The sequence below is a fragment of the Schistocerca serialis genome, chromosome 3, assembly GCF_023864345.2.
Source record: "Schistocerca serialis cubense isolate TAMUIC-IGC-003099 chromosome 3, iqSchSeri2.2, whole genome shotgun sequence".
Lineage (NCBI taxonomy): Eukaryota > Metazoa > Arthropoda > Insecta > Orthoptera > Acrididae > Schistocerca > Schistocerca serialis.
The window spans coordinates 263,404,260-263,425,485 of NC_064640.1; the positions used below are offsets into that span (position 1 = coordinate 263,404,260).

At 38.5% G+C, this 21,226-nt stretch overlaps 1 protein-coding gene across 1 annotated transcript in view; it reads right to left on the reverse strand.

Annotated features, from left to right (window-relative positions):
- LOC126470035 (solute carrier family 12 member 9) overlaps window positions 1-20,695 on the reverse strand; it is a 128,229-nt gene extending 107,534 nt beyond the window's left edge. The window contains exons 1-3 of the mRNA XM_050097527.1: window positions 20,272-20,695; window positions 19,647-19,781; window positions 14,178-14,312 (exon numbers count right to left, since the gene is read on the reverse strand). Coding sequence (XP_049953484.1) covers window positions 14,178-14,312; window positions 19,647-19,781; window positions 20,272-20,542 — 541 coding nt within the window. The 5' untranslated portion in view covers window positions 20,543-20,695. The remainder of the gene's footprint in view (window positions 1-14,177; window positions 14,313-19,646; window positions 19,782-20,271) is intronic.
- Window positions 20,696-21,226: the final 531 nt, after the last annotated feature.

The window sequence follows — 21,226 nt, forward strand, 5'->3', positions numbered from 1 at the left end:
GTATGTAGAGAAGAGAGAAACTGGTCGAGATGTGTCACACCACAAGAAGCTGCCATATTAACAAAATGAAATGCACTGACCTCAGCACAAGTTTTGAACACAAGACTAGTTCTCAGAGCAACAATATACAGTACAGTTTCTTCATGGCTAATTGCACCAAGAGTTTTTCAGACATGTAAGTCTTTGGAACCCATACATCGCACATCTCTAATCAAGCCTGAGTTATAAAAAAGCTGTTCTTCATCACCAGATGCAAATATATAACAACATACTGAAACACTGTTGAGGTTTTTTTTTCCACTTTTTAAGTTTCTCATGAAAAGTAACCAGTTCAACTTATAATCAAAAATAGGGTCAACAAGTTTACCAATTATTTGAAATTTATAGTAGCATAATTAATTTCTAGAAGACAAGGGCTTAATTCTGAGCTTCAGCATTCAGAGTTGTTATGGAAATATTTTAGTATGATCCTGTGTATGATCCTCATGTGACAGGCAGATGAGAGCACTTGCATGTGAAAGACACAGGTCCCAGGTTTGAGTCCTGGTCCAGCACAAAGTTTTAATCTGCCAGGAAGTTTCAGATCAGCACACATTCTGCTGCAGAGTGTAAATCCAATCTGGAGTATCAGTTATGTTCTGATACAAATTCTGTGCATCCATACTTATGCCACAGTTAAATACATCCTTCATAAAACTGCTCAAGAAAGGTTTAAGTTCTATCATAAAACTGCTAAAGACAGGTTTGAGTACTGTCATGGTCATTAGAGAGGGGTTATGAACTCAGTTGAAGGAAGCTGTGAAGCACTGTACTATCTTAGCATTCAACGAAAAGATATCTATAGGAAATCAAAATCAGAGTGGCAAAGCAGGGATACAAAGTCTGCTTCTGTCAAAATTGAAAGTAGGATCCTAATCACAGAACAATCTCATTCTGAGACATCACTTAAGCCTTTCAGATGTAATTAGAGAACAACAGTACAGAAGTATTCTTTGACTGTGGAGTAAGAGCTTACCACATACCATACAAGATTTCATTCAAGCATCTTATCACAAAGTACAGATACAGCAATAGCCTAATTGCCACAAGAAGATGGAGTAGTTGGCCACATTCAAGCTATAGTATTGCAACCCAAGTATATGCTGACTTGTTCCATTGCCACACAACACTTCCTACATGTTTTGCTGTAAATAAATTATTTTAAGCAAGGAAATAGGCACTACAAGAGTGATTTTTGGTGGGACAAAAAACTAGTGTCTGGATTGCTGTCAGCCACAACATTGCTCATGAAATGCAGGGACTTATGTTTAGGTACCAGTCTGGCAAACACTTTACAGCTATCTGGAAATGTTATGCTGAAACGACCAGTAATCCACCATATTTTGTGTTCTATCTCTTATAGTTATTTTTAGTAACTTGGTCCAGTAGTGCTATATATTTGCTTATACTCTACCGGTCTCCTATAATCTTGCAATTCAAAAAGAATGATTATTACCATTTGGAGAGTTCTACCACTGTCTGATCACAGTCTCTGGTTTTTGTCATCACAGTGAAACTGCTGCAAGGCATGCATTCAAACTGCAACAGGGTGGACCACCTATTCTTTACTGTCAATTTGCACAACTTATTCAACAAAGTTACCATCTATATGTGGTGTACACATACTTCAGACAGACAGTACCACATGAGAATAAAAAACACTTCTGATACATTCTACCATGTCCATGAAAACATTCCTTTGTGCAAATACAGCTAGTTGCATGTGCAGTGTCCAGTGAGTCTTGTTAATCAACCATTTTTGAAGCTTTCATCATACAACAGCTCTTTGGAATATGATGATCTAATTTCACAAGTGGCAATCAGTTACTGCTTAACAGCAAACTGAAGAAGTTCAGGACACCGTCATGGGCTACCTGCAATCCCAGGCAGCAGAAATCCATGCAGAGGGAATTTGTCATCTCATTAAGAGAGATGATACATGCTTAAATATCATAGTGATTTTATAGAGAAGTAATAGAAAGAAGTAGTTTTAAAATATTTTAAAGAAATTAACTTTAACTGTAATAGTATTTTATTTATATCTTTGCAGAGGTTACTTTCTTGATAGCCCTCATATATTTGCTAAGGATTTATCTTCACTGCTAGTCACTACAGTGTTTCCAATCACCTATGTATGACTCTCATAATTGTATTCATGTTTTGTTCTGTTACTTTGTTCATCAGAGATGTTGACAGAACAGATTTATATGAACACCTATGGTTTAGATGTGGTGATGGGTAGTCACCTTCCCGTTAAAAATTATTTATTGCAATGGGAATTGCTTCTCAAATGCTAACTGGAAAATGTATTGTGCCTGAGAGTGATAAACGTTTAGTATTTTAAATTGAACAAGTGACATCAGTGATTTGTCTGATGACAACAAAGCTTATGTTGAATGTCCGTTACAATTGACAGTGAGTGAAATAAAAGAAACACCTTCAGACTCACAAATATTTATAAACCTTTCACACATTTTCATATGATTAATACTTCTTGTAGATAGTTAAGGTACACATATACCATCTTGGGAAGTAACAGGGTGGCAACACCACCAAACACACACACACACACACACACACACACACACACACACACACACACACACACACACACAAAATGGTAATGAAATACACACATTCCATACACAGCACTAACCACCTTCCACACAAGGCATGATTCAACTGTCATTTATATAGTTGTTATAATCACAGAGATCGGTCTGCAGTAGATGAGGTTCATATGACATTGTGTGAAGCCAAATTTCTGAAGACTGTCAATAATTGTGACTGTAACACCAGAGTTATAAATACAACAATGTTTTGCAGTGTAATAGCAAAGCATAATGGCTAGTATATAAACCTGATGTGCAAAAGGTCAAAAGTTCAAAGTTCATCAAATATAGTGAAATCTTTTGTTTTTCTAAGTCTAGTCAAAGGACTGAGTATCTTTCTTGTTCAATTAATTTAATTTTATGATTTCTAATACTTTGTAGCATCATTTTCATCATCGTATTGACTTTTTATTCCCTCTTATTTTTCTTCCGATCATTATTTTTTGTTTGGAATCTGCTTGTATAATCCATAACCTGCAACCAAGCGTCCACTAGGACTGCTCATCAGCTGTGTAGCCAGCATGAGAACAATTACAGATAACCAAAGACAGCGAGAAATAACTACAGTTTGTTTTACCAGTAAAACTGAAATTTTACTGTGGAAGATGGCTACAAAAACAAACATATTACAAAATTGTTCTGTCCAGAGTTTGCTCATACGGCTTAGCCTTAAACACTGTGAACAAAGCAATCATGATTTTACTTCAGATGCAGATTGTTGATCATTTTCTTGGATATGCTGTACATTATGAGGTTGTAGTTAGGTTAGGACACAAGTTTAAATTCAGGGCTACAAAACTCATCATTTGCCACAGTTCAATCATTGGTCACTTAAAATCAGCTGTCAACAGGGTATTTCCCATTTCCATCATACCTTGTGGTGGCCACTTCCAGCACTGCTCCGTGTTACGCATAAAGAGAATTTGTAAACTGACCTGACATGTTTGTGTGTCACCTATAACTGAGTGACAGCTGGCAGTAGATGTGACAACACTGTAGCAGCAAGTGACAGATCTCAATTGTAAAATAATTTTAATTGAGCTATAACCCGAAAGAAATTATTTGGGGATAAGAACCAGCAACCTCATATTGGGGTGGGGGGAATAATGAGGAAGGGGGGGGGGGGAGAGGGGGAGAGAGAGAGAGAGAGAGAGAGAGAGAGAGAGAGAGAGAGAGAGAGAGAGAGAGAGAGAGAGGGGGGGGGGGGGGAGTGGCAGAGGTGAACAGCGAGAGAGGGGAGGAGTAGATGGACAAAGTAGAGGTGGAGAAAGTGAACAGACACAGAGGAAGAAGGAGATGGGTTAATAGAAGAGTGGAATAAATACATACCCTAGCAAGGGTACTTAGCTAGCCTTCCTGTAAATTGTAAATCATATTCCATTGGTGAACAGATGATTTCTTTTTCAGAAGTGTTTCTTTAAACAGCTTGCCAAAAATAAACAGAGTCCTGTAGGTTTGAAAAATTTTGTGATTTCACCAACTTCAGGTCTTTCAACAGAACTTGAAATACACTAAGATGATTCAAGCAATCTCGATGGAGCTGGGACTTGGGCTAGTCGTGGTTCTTCAGCTGTCACAGACCATTCCCCCTAGGTGCTGCTTGTATTTTGACAGATATTTCACTAAAATTCCCATGCTGGAGAAATTAGCTGATGTGGAGTCTCATGGAAGAGGAACAGTTATGATGATCAAGATAAACTTCCATGATACTGCCAAAATAAAATCAGAGGATTCATTACAAACTGTTTCAAGTGATGGCAAGATAGTTTTAGTACAACAGAAAGACTGCAAGCAGATCGCAAATGCATCTACATGTTCTGGAATTCACATATAACACAAGGTGAAGCACTTGTCCAAAAAGAGGAAAAAATTCTGAGTTGCAATATCCTTCTCTTGCATACAAATATAACCAGTCAATGGGTATTATCAGCAAATGGAGGACTACCGCACTTTGTTTAGGTAAGGTGTTGGACTTTGAAGATCATTCTGCACTTGCGTAACTACTGTGAATAGTTGGATGAAATACACAATAGCTAAAAATTAAAATTCCATGGAAAAGAACTTTATGAAATTTTGATTGGAAATTGCTGTATCTTTGGTCGTAACTCCTGTGACAGAAAGACCAGAGACGGAAATACCCAGGGCTGAAACTGAGTCCAAGGATGGTAAAAGATCAAAAGATTCCAATCCTCCCACATCCTATTACTTGTAATAACAAAGAGAGTAGATGGTTATGATCATTTCTCAGGCATTGATAGCCTGATTTTTCCAGTGTAGATTAACATAATGTAAGAGAAGAGCCACATCAACATGACTTGCCAATCTGATTGTGTGTTAATAAAGAAGTGCGAAGTGCAAATAAATAGATCCTAAATAGACGCACGAGATTCAAAAATGTTACATTTGTGGACATAAGTTATGTAGGAAGAAGGTTCCATACATCCCATGGCTTACATCTCAACAGACTAGGAAAGGACTTAGTTATAAAATGGATCCAAGAAATAGTGAACAGCAAATTGAATGTGCAGTATTGTGCTACAGAGGCCATACCTCTCAAGGACAAAAATTATGAATACTTGGAAGAATCAACCATGAAATGCCAGGTCAGTAAAACGATATATTGGCAGAACAAGAGTGATGTTTTTTCTTAAGACAATAAAACCTTCCACCAGCACAACACCAGATGCAAGTGTATGTGTTTTGTAAGTGCCTCAAGCAGACGTCAGTTCACACGAGAATAATTTATGCTTTTGAATCATTTATCACAGGACTATCTCTACATGTAATAATAGTTACAGAACACCAGTAAACAGTGAACAACATTCAATATTGCAAATTAGAAGGCTACAATCTAGCTACATTCTACTGCAGAACACACAATAAAGGTGATGGTGTTGCCATCTACTCAAGAAAATGTAACTTCATAACTACCACAGAAAAAGTGTTATGGGGAACAATTTCTGTGTTGACAAAGTTTTCAAAATTTCAATTCTTAAAATCACATTTTGCAGTGTTCCTTACCATGTCATAGGTGTGTATAGATCCCCGTGAGGAAAGTTTGATACTTTTCTGAAATCATTTGATGGAGTTTTAAGTAAATTAATGTCAGGCTGTAAAAGTGTAAATCTTGTCATACTGGGAGATCTGAACATCAATACTTAACATGATGGTCAGGGAAGCAAACGTTTTACAGATTGTATCCTGTCTTATGAGGTTAAAGATCTTCTTGGCCTAGTACACACCACAATAGCTAACACACATAGTAGTTCAATTGATCATGTTATCACAAATTATGACCATATCATCTCAACAGACATAATAAATGGTCACCTCTCAGATAATTTAGATCAAACACTGGAGCTAAAATGTAATACCAAATTCAAACCAAGAAAATGTACAAGTACAGGCGAATATTGTCTGCAAACAACATTGTTACACTAAGACACAGTTTAAGTGAGGAATCATGGGAATCATATGACTATCCTTGGAGTCAACAATAAACGGAACATGTTCACAGAAATTATGACTGAGCACTTAAATAGAGCTACAAATTAAAAAAGTGAGCATACAGAAAAATCAACCTTCAAAATCAAAACCTGTGCCATTCGATTTTAAAACAAAAGATATGAAAGAAAAAATGAAAAACAGGTGTAGCTTACAGAGACTAACTAAATTATATAAAGAACTCTACAAGCAGTACAAATATAAGTACTGCAAAGAAGTCAGGAGACTAAAATCAGAAAGAATCAGCCAACAGATATGAGGTTCAGATAACATTTCAAAGACTTGCTGGTCAATTGTAAATAAAATCAGAAACAATGAAACAGAAACTAAAATTAATAATGTACAATTAAGTGTGAATAATGAAGATATTTCTGATCCTCTTCTAGTCAGCAATATTTTTAATAATTACTTCACAGATACTGTTGAAAATTATGTCTCTATGAAACAGGATACATAGCACTCATTTGAGTCCTGTAACAAACAGAACTGCAGTACACTACCCACAGTAAGCACATATGACATTCTGCAGCTTATTAATAACCTCAGAATCAAAAAATCGGCAGGATTAGATGAAATTTCTCTATATCCATTGAAGAAATGTAAACATGAACTAATGAAACCACTAGTTCACCTAATAAACTGTGTTCGCGAACACAGTGTGTTCCATGACAAGTTGAAACTGTCTGTAGTGAAACCAATACACAGAAAGGGGAAAATAAAGCGTGTACAGAACTACAAATCCATTGCCCTAATCTCAACTTTCAGCAAACTGATAGTGAAAATAATATTAAAAAAATCTTGGAACATTACAGCAATGTTGACATATTAAGTGATTTCCAGCATGGTTTCAGAAGAGGTCGAAGTATCACGTCAGCAGCAGTGCTATTTGTCCATAATGTACTTGAAAAAATAAATGAAAAATCCCAAGCCGCAGGAGTATTCCCGGACCTCTCAAGGGCTTTTGATAAGAGTACATCATGATGTGCTCTTATCAAAAATTACAGAGTGGTGTCACTGTAAAACTCATGCAATTGCTAGAAACCTATTTAAAGGGTAGACAACAGTGCACAGAGATTATGTACTCTGATGGAGAAATACTGGAGAGGAGAAGGTCAAGTACAAGAAATATACATTTTGGAATCTTCAGGGCTCTATTTTAGGTCCAGTCCTATTCATATGCTATGTAAATGATTTCTCAAGTTCTCTCGGTCACTATGTATGCAGACAATGAGCCCAGCCTAGTTAAAGAGATACATAACTTTATTGAAAAGGCAAGAGCTCACGTTGAAGGAGGGAATCTAAAATTAAACATAGAAAAAACTAATAATATTCATTTTAAACCAAGTGGTCTAAACACACAAAATACTGAGATTGATGAAATTCTACCAAAAACCTATACAGGCTGTAAATTCTTAGGTTTATGCATAGATGATCGACTTTCATGTCTGTAAAAAAAACACACCCAGTCTATATGTATTAAGAAGATTACCACCATATCTTAATTCTGAATCCCTAAGGACTGTATATTATGGATCATTGTATCTTTTCTTGTCTTATGGAATGGTACTGTGGGGTGAGTTTTCATACTGCAGAAGCGAGCCCTGAAGATCATAGCAAAAGAAAAACCAGGAATTTCTTGCAAATCCCTATTCATTAGACACAATATTCTCACAGTTTATGCCATGTATATGCTAGAAACTATAATGCTAGTGAAAGAAGACACTAAGATAACAAAAAGAAACATGGATATTCACAACTGCGAAACAAGGCATAGAAAAGATTCTCATATGGTTAACAGAAGATGTCCAAGGAGTCGTTTTTAATAGCTTGTTACCTAATGAAGTTAAGATATTGACAGGGGATAATGTTAAGAAGCAAGTCAAGCAGTGGCTTATCCAAAAATGCCCTTATAACTTGAATTTATCATGAACTACAATGTAATAAGAAATAATGTAAACTAAGAAAACTGTAATTGTAAAAACTTTATACTTAGTTGAAAACGCACATGCATGTAAAATTATGTGTTACGCACAATAAATTGAATTGAAAATTTGTTGTGAAAAGTACAATACATATTAATGTCTTTTGAAGTATAAAGATTGTTTCAAGCAATTTCACAGACAGAAGTAATGTGATCTCATTCTTTTTTGTTATTATTAGTGATCTTTCAAGTATTGCTTTCCAATGGCAATAATTAATAACTTAAATTTATGTTCTAGTTTATACATGAATGAATAACAATGTTTCAAGCAGTATCACACAGAGAAGCAATATTCTCTTAGTATATTATATAAGTAAGAATGATTTTTAATGACAACCTCTAACTTTTTTTTTTTTTAATTGTGTTCTAGGAGACACATAGATGAATAATAAGTATGTAATTATATTAGGACAAGATAAATATGCCATTCATCTGTCACTCATAGTCCTGTGTACTTGTGAAGCATACTGCACATATTGTATTAATAAACTCCAATCCACATGATCATGTGAGTCCTTTTTTCATATACTTAGTCAAAAACAATTTTTTTAGTATTTTTCCTGGTGTAATTGTAGACTATAAAACAAATTACTACTCGAAATTTGTGCAATTAAAAAAATATTCAGAGCTGGAAGAATTAATGGACTATACCCAATTTATGCACATGTCAAGAGAACTTAGTAGCTCATATGAGATGCATCACAGCTGGCTTCACCAACCACTGCCTATTATCCTACATCACCAGCCACTCCTCACCCCACAGTTGTATAACTCTTCGATTCTATACAAAGATGACACACTGCGGGGGTACACCACTTGTGTTACATTATGTTCCTTGTAGATCTCCTTGGTTGCTGTATCTGCCTGCTCATTTCCCAGAATTCCCATGTGAGCTGATACCCAGCAGAATAATACACACTTTTCTTAAGAAGCTAGCGAAGAAAGGACCAGTTGGTTGGTTGATGGAGGGTTAAGGGACTAAACAGCAAGGTCATCAGTCCCTCAGTCCAGGGGTAGTTTATCTGGAGTTAGTGATGTGTTCAGATAATGAAAGTATGTAGGAGCAGTAAAATCAAGGTATTAAAGGCAACACCGATGGCAAAGAGGAGAAATAATTTATGGAGAATTATATTCATCAAGCAGGTACATCAGTCAGAGCAGACGAGGGGTCTCCTAAGGCTCATCCATGGTGATCAAAACTCCACCAGCATCCAACCCCCACCAGCCAAAATAAGGACGAAAACAGTTACAGAGCAAAGAATGCATTCTAGTCTGGAGATTCAGAAATGTAAAAGTGAAAAGGCTAAAAAATGTAATGGACATCAGCTGGACCATTAATAATAAAGACAAGATGAGAAATAGGTAAGGCAGCAGGTGGGAGTCTGCGGAGCTCTGCATGTCATGGGAGACGTTCTGTCCACAGCCATCCTATCCCTGATCCATCATAGCCAAGGCATTAAAGGGAACCCACTATTCAACAGAAAATGGAAACAGGGTGCAGCACAAAAAAAGAAACTGCATCTAAAAGCAATAAAAATGGAGTAAAAGAGGGATGAAAGTGGCAGTTGGCACAGGAGGTAGGAGCCAAGGATCCCCCAGAACCTGTATGCAGGGGTAGAAGCCCCAACCCCAACCGGCCCATCCTGAAGGTAGTTTAAAACCTTAATATACAAAATAAATTGGAGAATCGGTTCAGCTGTCCATAAATGGTCACTAATATTAGAAAAAACTAATTTGGAAGACCATGGTTAGCATGAAGGCCCAGAAGGAGTGACTGCTTGTAAGACTCTGCATAAGCAGTGAACAATCATCCTTCCAAGCCGTTTGCAAAGCATGTTGGAGAGGCTAATTGGTTGGAAGCTGTCAATAGACATTGGGTTTTTGCCTAGCTTAAGGATTAGGAAAATGATACTATCTTGCCATTTCGGAGGGAAGACATCTTCAAGCCAAATACAGTTCAAGACCCTGAGAAACTGTAACCTTTGAGAAACATTCAGATGTTGGACCATCTAATTATGAATTGAATTGGGGCCTAGGATTGTATCACGAGATGAGACAAGAACATGAAGCAGTTCCTGGTCAGTGAAAGGTTCATTATATAAATCGGCTTGGCAGGAGGTGAAACATACAGGAATTTCTTCAAATTGTGCTTTCTGTGTTAGAAAGATAGCTGGGTAAGTAGAGGGCACTAACAATGTCACAAAGTGGGTCACAAGGTGTTCAGCAAAAGCCAACGCCTCAGTACAAAGACAACCCTGAAAGGTTGATCTTTCATGGCCCAGAAGACTATGGAGCTTAGCCCACACATGGGAAGGAAAGGCATACGTTCTCAAGGAGGAGACATAGTGCACCCAGCATTCCTTCTGATAGAAAGACTTAGCACGAAGTCACTTAAAAGTGAGAAGGGCAGCCTGTTAAGGATGCTGCTTGAGACACTGCAGGACACTATGATAATCCAGAATAGCTACTGCAAAATCTTTGGTCCATAACAGGACTGACCGGCAGTGGAGTGTACCTTGTAGAAAGAGGAATAGCAGTACCCGAGGTACACAGGTGATTGCCCAGATGCAGTCTGACAGAGAAGGGGTGAAAGTGACAGCAGAGGTATATAATTGCACTTGGCTCTTCAAAGAGCCCATCATGGTAAATACTCAGTCAAGTGGTGACAAGGAAGGGTCAGGGTCATTGGGAATCAGTCACTGTCACAAGGATCACCACCGAGATTGGGGAATAGATCGTAACAACAATAGCCAAAATGGTGTCAAGAGTGGCACTGAAGTGGGTAGGAATAGTCAAGGAGGCATAGATCGATATCAGAAAGAAGCTGTTTGATCAGTTGACCCCTACCATAAAAATTATTACTTCCTCACAGTGGGTGGTGAGCACTAAAATCCCCAAGCAGTAAAGCAGGGAAGAGCTGTTTGATTAAGGTGGTCATCTCAAGAGAAGTCAGTGCCCAGCCTGGAGATATAAAAATGTTACAAATGGTGAGCACTGGAATAATCTGCACTCACAATGTTATTACTAACGGCCTGGTAAGGAGAGTAATTCAGTCACTAACAACATCTGTGTGAGCCAATGCACAGATCCAACAAGTTGCCCTCCTGTTGCCAGAAAAATTCCAACGGAATGCATGGTAACCATAAGGCTTTGGGGAATGGTCATCAGTGAAGTAAGCTTCTTGTAGGGCAATACAGACTGCAGAATAAGAAGAAATTAGTTGTTGCCGTTCCAGCAGGTGACAGCAGTATACATTATGAATCCATTGGATCATCACGTTGAGGGTGGCCTAAAGGTGTGAAGGGGCCAGGAAGACTAGTCATGTCCCAGTTAAGATGGGACAATGTCAATGAACAGTGGCTCAGAATCTGATGGCATGTGGAGACAGGCACCTCTGGGGCCACCAGAATAGCCGCCACATCATCATCATCATCATCATCATCATCATCCTTGTGTGGGCTTATCCACTGTAGGTGTGGGGATGGATGAAGAGCCGTGGCTTTTTCAGCCATTATCTGGTGTCGGGCCTCTGATGTGTGGGTTTCCAGGGAGAGGAGCCCTAATAGCGAGGCCTGTTATTGGTAGACACCAAATTAGAAAGCTGCTTCTCTGCCCAGGTATGGGAAATGGTTTGCAAAGATGGTGTTGCAGGAACCAACAGAGTAGGAGCAATGGTAGAACTGGTTTGGAAAAAACTGAGTTAGGCAGGATGAGGTGACAGCAGTGACTTTTGGATGATTGGTCACCATGTCAACTGGATGTAGGCATTCATTTTTTTATTTTTCTTTCCTCAGAATATGAACACCTATACACCGTAACTAACTTTTACTGGGAGGACATTTCCTTCAAGGACTTAGATGAGAGCATGCCTTGAGTGGCATTGAAATGAGTATGACAACCATCACATTGAGGAGACACAAATCAAAGTCTGTAATAAGTTGGTCAGTTAGAAGACCCCTACCTGTCGAAGTGGCACTCACACACAGGGGGTAATGTGCATTGAAGTCCCCAGTCCCCTAGGAGAAGATATGAGGTCAGGAGTTGCTGTATTAAGGTAGGCAGTTGAACACAAGGAAGTGGCCTACCTGGAGGGAGGGAGACACTGCAAATGGTGAATGCTGGGGTCGTTCACACTCATACCACTTTTGCTTCAAGGTTGGTACAAATGGGGATCCAGTCACTAATGACACCAATGGAAGACAAAGTGCAGTCCCCTCCAGATGCTATCTCGAAGCCACCTTGTTCTGACAGAATGCCCAATAACCATGAAACATTGAACAGTGGTCATCGTGGAAGTGCGTTTCTTGAAGAGCAAGAAAGAACACAGATGAAGAGGAAACAACCTGTTGTATTTCCAGTAGGTGACAGAAATATCCATTGCAATTCCACTGGATTATCATGAGGTGAGGGTCCAGATCAGACATAAAGAAGCTGAGGGTAGGTCATGTCACTGGGTCAGTGGCCATCACTGACAAGGATGGGGTGACATCCATAAAAACTGGGTCTGACTAAGTGAGCAGGAGGGGACAAAGCCACCCAGGATGGCGGGGAAGCCTCGTTATTTGACTTGGACTGCTACTTCTCCCTTGGAGGGAGGTGTTATCAGTATTGCTCTGCTTCCCGTTTAGCCCTATGTTTCTCCCACTGCATCACAAGGGAAGGAAACATTTTGGGTCGTACCTCCCTGTACTGAAAGAGGACTGTCCTCTCTCCTTTCACAGAGTGTGCTGGGGCCATACGGTCACCAGCAGAAGATAACTTCATCTGCTCTCCCCATGGGTGCCACCCGACCTCAACAACAACTACCTGGCCAGTAATCCATTGCTCAGAGTCCCCTTGCCCCTGTCACAATGGGCACATACTCTCTGGTATACATGGGGAGTTTTCAGGTCAGGCACCAGAAGTGCGATCCCTATGTGGTCAAGGGGCTACCACTGCACAGGTACTAAAAGATCCCCCCCGCCCCCACACAATGGGATGGCTACTGTGATGTGTTTTGGGTGTATTACCTTATTAAATAGAAGGGTGCACATATGGAAAGGCACAAAGGTAGCGCATACACCACACTGGGCGACCTTCTCTGCACTATGTGCACCTCTGGTAAGTTTTGAAAATTGGTGGCAGGTCAAACCCAACAATGGGGACCATGTGTTTATTTAATGCAAAGTTGGAGAATATGCCAGAGGTGAAAACTTGAGGCCCAATCGTAAACCAGATCCAACCGAGGTCAGCACCAAGAAAACCATCTGATGGAGAGGCTCACCTAGCAACACCTTCATTCAAGGGTATAATCCTTATGGATACATAGGTGGTAGTCACACAAATTTATTTTCTTGAGTCCTCCCAAAATTAGCATTTGTACACCACATGTGTGATGATGAAAAATACTCAGTGTTCACAAAAAATACTCAGGGTTCAATTATCTAATGCATAGGAGGTCAGGGAAGCATAATGAAAGATCAATGGCAGAGAATGGCCCCACTGCAGAGCTGAAGTGCATGTTCTGCCCCATGTTGGGAAGATCTAGATCATAGCATGCAAAAGTCTGTCGATAGCTTGATCCCACAGGTAGATGGGTAGTGGTGCCCTGTAACTAATGATAAACATTAAAATCCTCCCAGTGTAGGAAAGTGTGTAGGACTGTGATATGAAGTTATTGATAGCTTCTTAGACAACTGGCTCAATGGGACTGGGGGAAGATGACTCTTAGGAATTATAATTCAACACTATGATTCCCAGACATTGACACTGCAAATACTGCTCCTCTTTTAGATTTTGCCCTGCACATGATGTCCTTTTTACGATGGCTGTAACCCCTTGGCACAAGGGTATCACAAACTTTATAATGGGTCTTTTGTAGACACAGATACATATCCTGTGCCAGTAGTCATCAGGATGCTGACCTCCACAATGAATAATCAATATATTTCTTGTTAAGTCATCAGTCTTTTTATCTGTTAGTAAAGAATTATATTGTGTGCCTTTACTGGCAGGTACGACACAGAATAAAAAGGGAATAGAACTGGAATTTGGGCACTTACCTGAAGGACCGAATATTTCAACCAATCCCTCCGCACAACCAGTAATGTAAAGGGCACTGCTAACAATGTTTGCAAAGAACATTAGAGTGCCAATAGCACCTCCAAATTCTGGTCCCAGCGTCCTGCTGATCATAACTTAATTTCTGTTAAGAAGAAAACTTGGTCTTTAATTATTTGAGCAAGAATGTATTACTGATCAATATGATTTGGTTCACTCTACTATCCCTGCATCACACACTATCTCATTTATCACATCAAACACGAAATAATCATTTACAGACAAATGATTACATGAAATAAATAAATAAAAATACTTAACCTACAAACTCTTCCTGCTTACTTTATGACTGTACATTTGTGATGGAATTAACAAACAAGACCCATAAATAGTGTACAATCAAAGAACTTTCATAAAAATAGTGACCTTATTAACCAATATTTAGATGATAGTACTGGGCAACTTACTAAAAACTATGTAATTTCACATTTGTGTCCTAAAGACAATAGAAATAACCATTTATGTAATGACAATCTGGTGAAGGCTCCCTCCAGTGAAGTCCTTGTGCTGTTTACAGATAGAAATTTCAATAATCCTTAATAACAGTTAGGGCTAATACCTTTATGAGAAACTGCTATGACTCATGATAACAAAGCAACAACATACAAACCATGATGCTACAATCTATGTGCTTCATTTTAACAATGATGATGAAGTTTGGATTCTGGGGTGCTCAACTTCATGGTTATCAGCACCCGTACAAATTCCCCATCTTTTCTCAGTCCAATTTTGCCATGTGCATGAACGATGATGAAATGATGAGGACAACACAAATACCCAGTCATTTCAAGGCACGTGAAAATTCCTGACCCTCATTTTAACAAAGCAGACAACTTCATGTCAGATAGTATTAAAATTAACTGTCACATGAAATCAAATCGTCATTTACTAGATGAACTGAGATGGAGAGCAATATTACTAACTGGAGAGAAGAACAGACAGAGACAGAAGCTGTAAAATACCATAAATTTCCTCAAACGTTCTAAAATGAGGATGAAAATAATAACACAGGAACATGAGGTTGGCTGATTACATTAAACTCATAGTACTAGTTTCTTAAGTTCAGACCAAGCATTGGTCGACCATTCGTGCTGTATTGGTTTTGGTCATGTCCATGCGCAGTATTATGAGCATCAGACAGTACCAATTGAGGCTCCTAAATAGAGAAAGAACAGTTAGATGAACCAGCTTTATTGTATCCGGGGCCAACAGTCCCCATGGTTGCAAGGTAGTGACAGAATAGTGGATTCTGGCTGGCATTCAGCAGCCATTGTCTGTGCAATGTTCCCAGGTGTTGTCTGTAGACACCCATGCCACCTCTTTTTTATGCAGTTTTTTCCCTTCCTGCTCTAAAGGCTGTGAGGTTTTCTGTCACCAGTGAGTATTTAAACCAAAACACGCACCTGCACTGGACCACAGGGTAGTGCTCTTCACTCCACAATGGTATGAGAGACAAAGTCATCCCTCTTTTGGTCCTGTTCATATTTCCAGTAAGGTCATCCTTGCAGTGGATGATATAGAGCCCTAGCACCAGGTGATTAAAATATAAGCACAAGGATCTTGTTCCTCCCCTTGTGTCGAGAAACAATGTTCCACTACAATACACAAGCCAACTCAGGGGTGAGATGAGCATTTGTATTTCCCTTATCCTTCCAGCAAATTAGAGAATTTAAAACTGATGGTATATTGGATGAGAGGCTAAGTGGTTCTGTCAGACACACTTCAGAACCCACAGCGAGTGTGTACGTGTCGTCAGATAAAACTAGTGCTGAGAGGCCAATGACTTTGGACACTGTCTTTTTACGTTCTCTGCATTTTATGTCTGCTTAGCATTTCATGATGACAGTAAAGATTAAAATACAGTACACACACTAGTAGAAATCAGAACAACTGCAGGTGTCTTCTGCAGCTCTCCATTGACTTTTTTGATGACATTACACACAGTCATGCCATTAGAGTACCATTCTTCCTTTAATTTTCTAGTATATATGTATGTTATGTTCTCCATACAGTGGAAACTCCAGGTAGGAAACTCACTCTTACTGACACAGGCTGTGGCCGAAAGCTTTATGCAAGTGTCTTAATTGTGCCTGTCTACAGCTTGACATGTCTTCTTTACAGTAAGTAGCAATCTATATTATGTTCCTGGAATTCACAACACTTTTTTTTTTCCAAATTTAGGGTGTTGTGCAGCTCCATGATGATTGGGTACTCATTACGTTATTTCACACTCGGCACCAGTGTTGCTTGATGTGGAGTAGCAGTTTCCACAAGCTATGTCCTATTTTGAAGTCCTTCACCAAATTCAGGGATCCTGTTATTCCAGACACAGCTTCCTGAATGGAGAAACATGACAACTTTTCTACTAGACCTTCTCCTCTCTTAATGACTAGACAAATTTTCTAGCACTTGATATGAACTCTACTTCTGTTATCACTATGTGTGTGATCAGAAGGGTTACAAGTCACAGCTTCCCTTAACAGGTTGGATGTTAGTAGTATTCAACAGCACAGCTGAACTGCTGGCAGTGCTTTTACTGGTTCTTATACACTTTATGGACATCTCACAAGAGCAGTTTGTAACATCCTCATAATCCAGGATATTAAGCTAATATTCACATTCCTCGTGGCATACAACACTCCATCACCATGCTGTACAGTGGTCAGTGAAGTATGCACAGAATTTATGGTTACAGTACGCAGCTCAGAAATCAAAATTCCCCAGACTCATACACAGTCAAAACCAACAAAGTTCCCTGAGGTGCAGCCCATTTAGCATGATGCGGGAGCAAAAGAGGATTATCAAACACCACACAGACCCTTACCGTACTTACATGCTCCCCCCCTTTAATGCAATTTGGTATTAGAACAAACTAAAGAAAGCTAAAAAACAAAATATTAGTCATCCCTCTTAAAAGAGCACATTGATCACTTTGGAATGCTGTACATAAAGTAAAACTGGTACCTCGTGGTGATGTGACTCTCCACTGTTTATGTTAAGTCATACCCAGCTCGTTGTTTGGAATCAGCACAGTAAGATGAGTCAACATGGAGACGTGAAAAAATGGCAGAGAGGAGCTATCATGTACAGGACTGCCCAAGATCACAATGTGAATGAAGTTGCCTGATTTCCTGGTGTATCACCACAGGCTGTTCTACATGTCTACATGGAATGATGTACCACTCACAGCCGTGTAACACAGAGTACAAACAGTGTCTTAAAAAAGATTCCCCATCATGTTATGTAGGGAACTCCATGCAATGCACATTAAGAGTATGGTAACTTACAGCGGCAAATCACTAATGGGTCATATAACATATAAACTGGGTAGCAGCTGACTGGAGACTTTCAGTGTGGGATCTTTCTCTCTTTATCTTCTTCTCCTCTCTCTCTCTTTCTCTTTTTTTTTGGGGGGGGGGGGGCATTTTGTACTACAACATCAGTCCACTCTTTCAGGTACTGTGATCACAAACTAATATTTATTTTATTTAAACATTTGTGGTGATCAAGTGTTACACATATTACATCTCCACGATGAGTAAGATGTGGACCCTCTTGTCTTCCAAGATGACTACAGCCATGTTCACAGGCCTGCATGCAATTGTTCCTGGTCTTACAAACACTCAGGCACACTATCACATCTTGACTGGTCTGTTAAATCAGCTTATCTTAATCAAAAATTTCTGGGACTATTTTGAATTATGGCTGAAATGTAGAATCCAAATCATCAGAATTTAGTAGCTCTAAATGATACAATCATCCATGAATGGTTTCAACTAGATATGGCATAGTTAAAGAAATATGTAAACACTCCTGATAACCGAACTGAGGCCAAGACTAGATGAGATGTTCACTGCATGATGTCTCTCGTGGAGTGAAATTTTTGAACCAACTGCTTCATTTAACATTCACTCTACTGTTATTCATAAACTATGGTAACAATATCTGATGGTATTTTTTATGTGTAGCTTCCTCGGATAACAATTTCCAACCTAAATTGGGGCAGGAGGTTCATCCAGTGATGGGCAATGGCTATAACTCAAAATGATTTAAAACCATTCGAGTTAAGAGTTTACTACATTATGTCACCAGAAAATTAACTCATGTTGAAGTTTTTGTTAGCTCTAATGAATACTCAATTGAAGATGGAAAAAAAATCACCCAGTTCGAAGGAAGAAAACTGCCCTCCAAGCATGTCCTCTTTAAACCACAAGATGACACCCAAGAGGAGTGGAAAAAGAAACGAGAATGTTTGGGGTCACATTTAAAACAGTGGAAGTATCTATACGATTCCTTCAAAATGTTCACATTTCATAATAAGACTAAAGAATTGGAGCAATTCTTTCAACTGAAGGTTATCTCGGGTACCGCAAAGACATTTATAGTCAGATGAATGCACTGAATGTGATGCACAGGCATAATGAATGGCAACTAAATGATGACACTTTGAAGATGTGTCTTAAAAAACAGTACTTTTGCACAATGGTAACAATTTTCCTTCCTTCATGAGGTACATGCTACCAACAGAAAGTAAATATATTCAAATATAATAAACATCACGACAGGAAGGCACTACGCAAGATATAAGTGGAATGTCTGTGGACATTATGACTGCAATACAGCTACATCAAGTACTGTTGTTTCCTGTGTTAGTGACACAGCTGTGCTAGGGACAAGCACTATTCGCAGAAAATTTGGATGAAGAGAGACTCATTAACTACTGGTAATGAAAGGAAGGGAAAAATAAATAAATAAATTGTGCACAAAACTCTGACAGAGTTAACCACACCTTTGCTTAAGTCACTAAAAGTAGTAGATTATGAAGAATTTTGCAAGTCTTAAATGTAAATTGCTGTGCATTCACTTATTTACATCTAAAGATCCTCCCAGTAAGTTCCAAAAACCTGAAAGCAAGTCTGTTCACTGGTCAATAAACAAAAGAACCATTTGAAGACACTCAGTTCAAATAATTACAAGAGGACAATGAAAAAAGTAGCAAGACAATTCTATAAGAATCTTTCAAATGGTTTTGTGGAAAATTTCAACACAGAAATTTGAAAGCATTTGTGAGAGACTGATCCACTCTTATGAACGGCTGCAAGATGGTGCTTTCACCTGGATACTTCACTGCTTCAGAAAAGGTATAAAAGAAAAGGAAATATTGCTGCGTTAAGTGATTATTACAGGGCGATGAAAAGGTGCACTTCAGCAATACTGTACCACAGGCAGACCAAAATGTGATGCTCTGAAGATATTTCATATTCTTTTTCATCTTTTCTTGTATGATAAATATTATAAATACCATTACCTTTATATGATAAATTTAATACAAAGAAACAAAAGCATCTAAACATTCAAATTTTTAATATTTGCGGGTTTTGGACAGAAATACAGCAATGACGAAAGGATACAATATGCTCCACCTCCTTCAACAGCCCCATTTGTTGACACAGCACACACTGATGCAACTGTAAATAGCAGTATTCCATACGCTATGACAAACTGTAATATTGTCTGTGTCAAGCCAGCATTTCCAACAATGAAACCTGTTAATAAAATAAACTATTAATTAACAAACTCTGAAAGAAGAGTTCAAACACATCTCATTTTATTACAATGAGAAACCATCACTACATTTGTACTACAATGTAAACGGATCAATTTGACACAAAGGAAACTGAAAACAAATTTAATTACAAGACAGATAAAACTATCAACACAAAAATTTTCTTAAAATAGACTCAACATAAAAAGTGATTGAGATTCTCAGATTTTCAATGTAGCAGGTTTCTATCATTGACAGCTAATTAGAAAGAAAACTAGTAAGAAAAGAGAGGAGACAACTGACAAACAGAACACCTGTTCATTCTGACAGCTCAGAGAACAGTATTGCCACCTGGCATAATTATTTTCAGTGTTCAAAGACATTTTAGGATTTTGAGTGGTAGAAGAAAGGAAAGTAAAAGGTCTTCATATCGAGAAATACGTTCAAAACCTAAAGGCTTATAAGAAACATAAGTAATTATCATTTCTTACCCACTCGAAGAAAGAGCAGTGCACTGAACATAGACAAAGCCACAGGACTGAAGACTCCTGCAAAGGTTCCTAAAGTTCTGCCATTGTTGTTGTTATTATTATTGTTATTGCTGTTCTTGGAGAACGGATTTGCTGCGCTTGGCCATTTCCAGAAAAATTTCCTCCTGCTTATCAACGGGGCGTCCTCTCTTTGCACTATAACTGGCACACTTGTGTCTGAGGCCGAAGAAAAAGGACCTGGATTTATTGTTCCCTCTTCCGGTGACAACATCTTCACGTTATATACAAAAAGCAAACAAAATGTTAATTTTACGATACAAAACACACAATCATCACATTACTCGCAACGCTTCACAGTATCACGATGCACCACACACAACTGTCAAACATCCAAACCCACCCCTCATTCGAGAACTTCTGCTGTTTCCATAGATGAGCGGCCTCCTTAAAGTATAACTTTGGAATACTTCATTCATGCATATAACGTACGTTGTGGTGGGATGAATCACGGCACCCCACATACGACCGTGAATGAATCATTGGGTACGATTGAGTAGTGAAATTTACAACAAAACTAAGCACATATTATGTTTACATTATTACTAACAGAAGATTAAGGACTTACATTACATTTATACTTTCTCCATGGATCCCTTTGAGAGGTGTCTGGGATGTGGAAAGATTCAAAGGTTATATATATATATATACATATATATACTTAGATATATGCATGGATATTGTACAATTCTAATGCAGAGTTATGAGCTATAATCCTTGTGATGATATTCATCGATGGAGTAGAAGGAGTTGGTCAACAGGAAGTTCTTTAATTCACTCCGAAACTGATCTTTATCAGTTACAAGACCTTTGATATGCTCTGGTAAGTTATTGAATATATGAGTTCCCATGAATTTGACTCCTTTTTGTACTAATGTTAAGCTTTTATAGTCCTTAT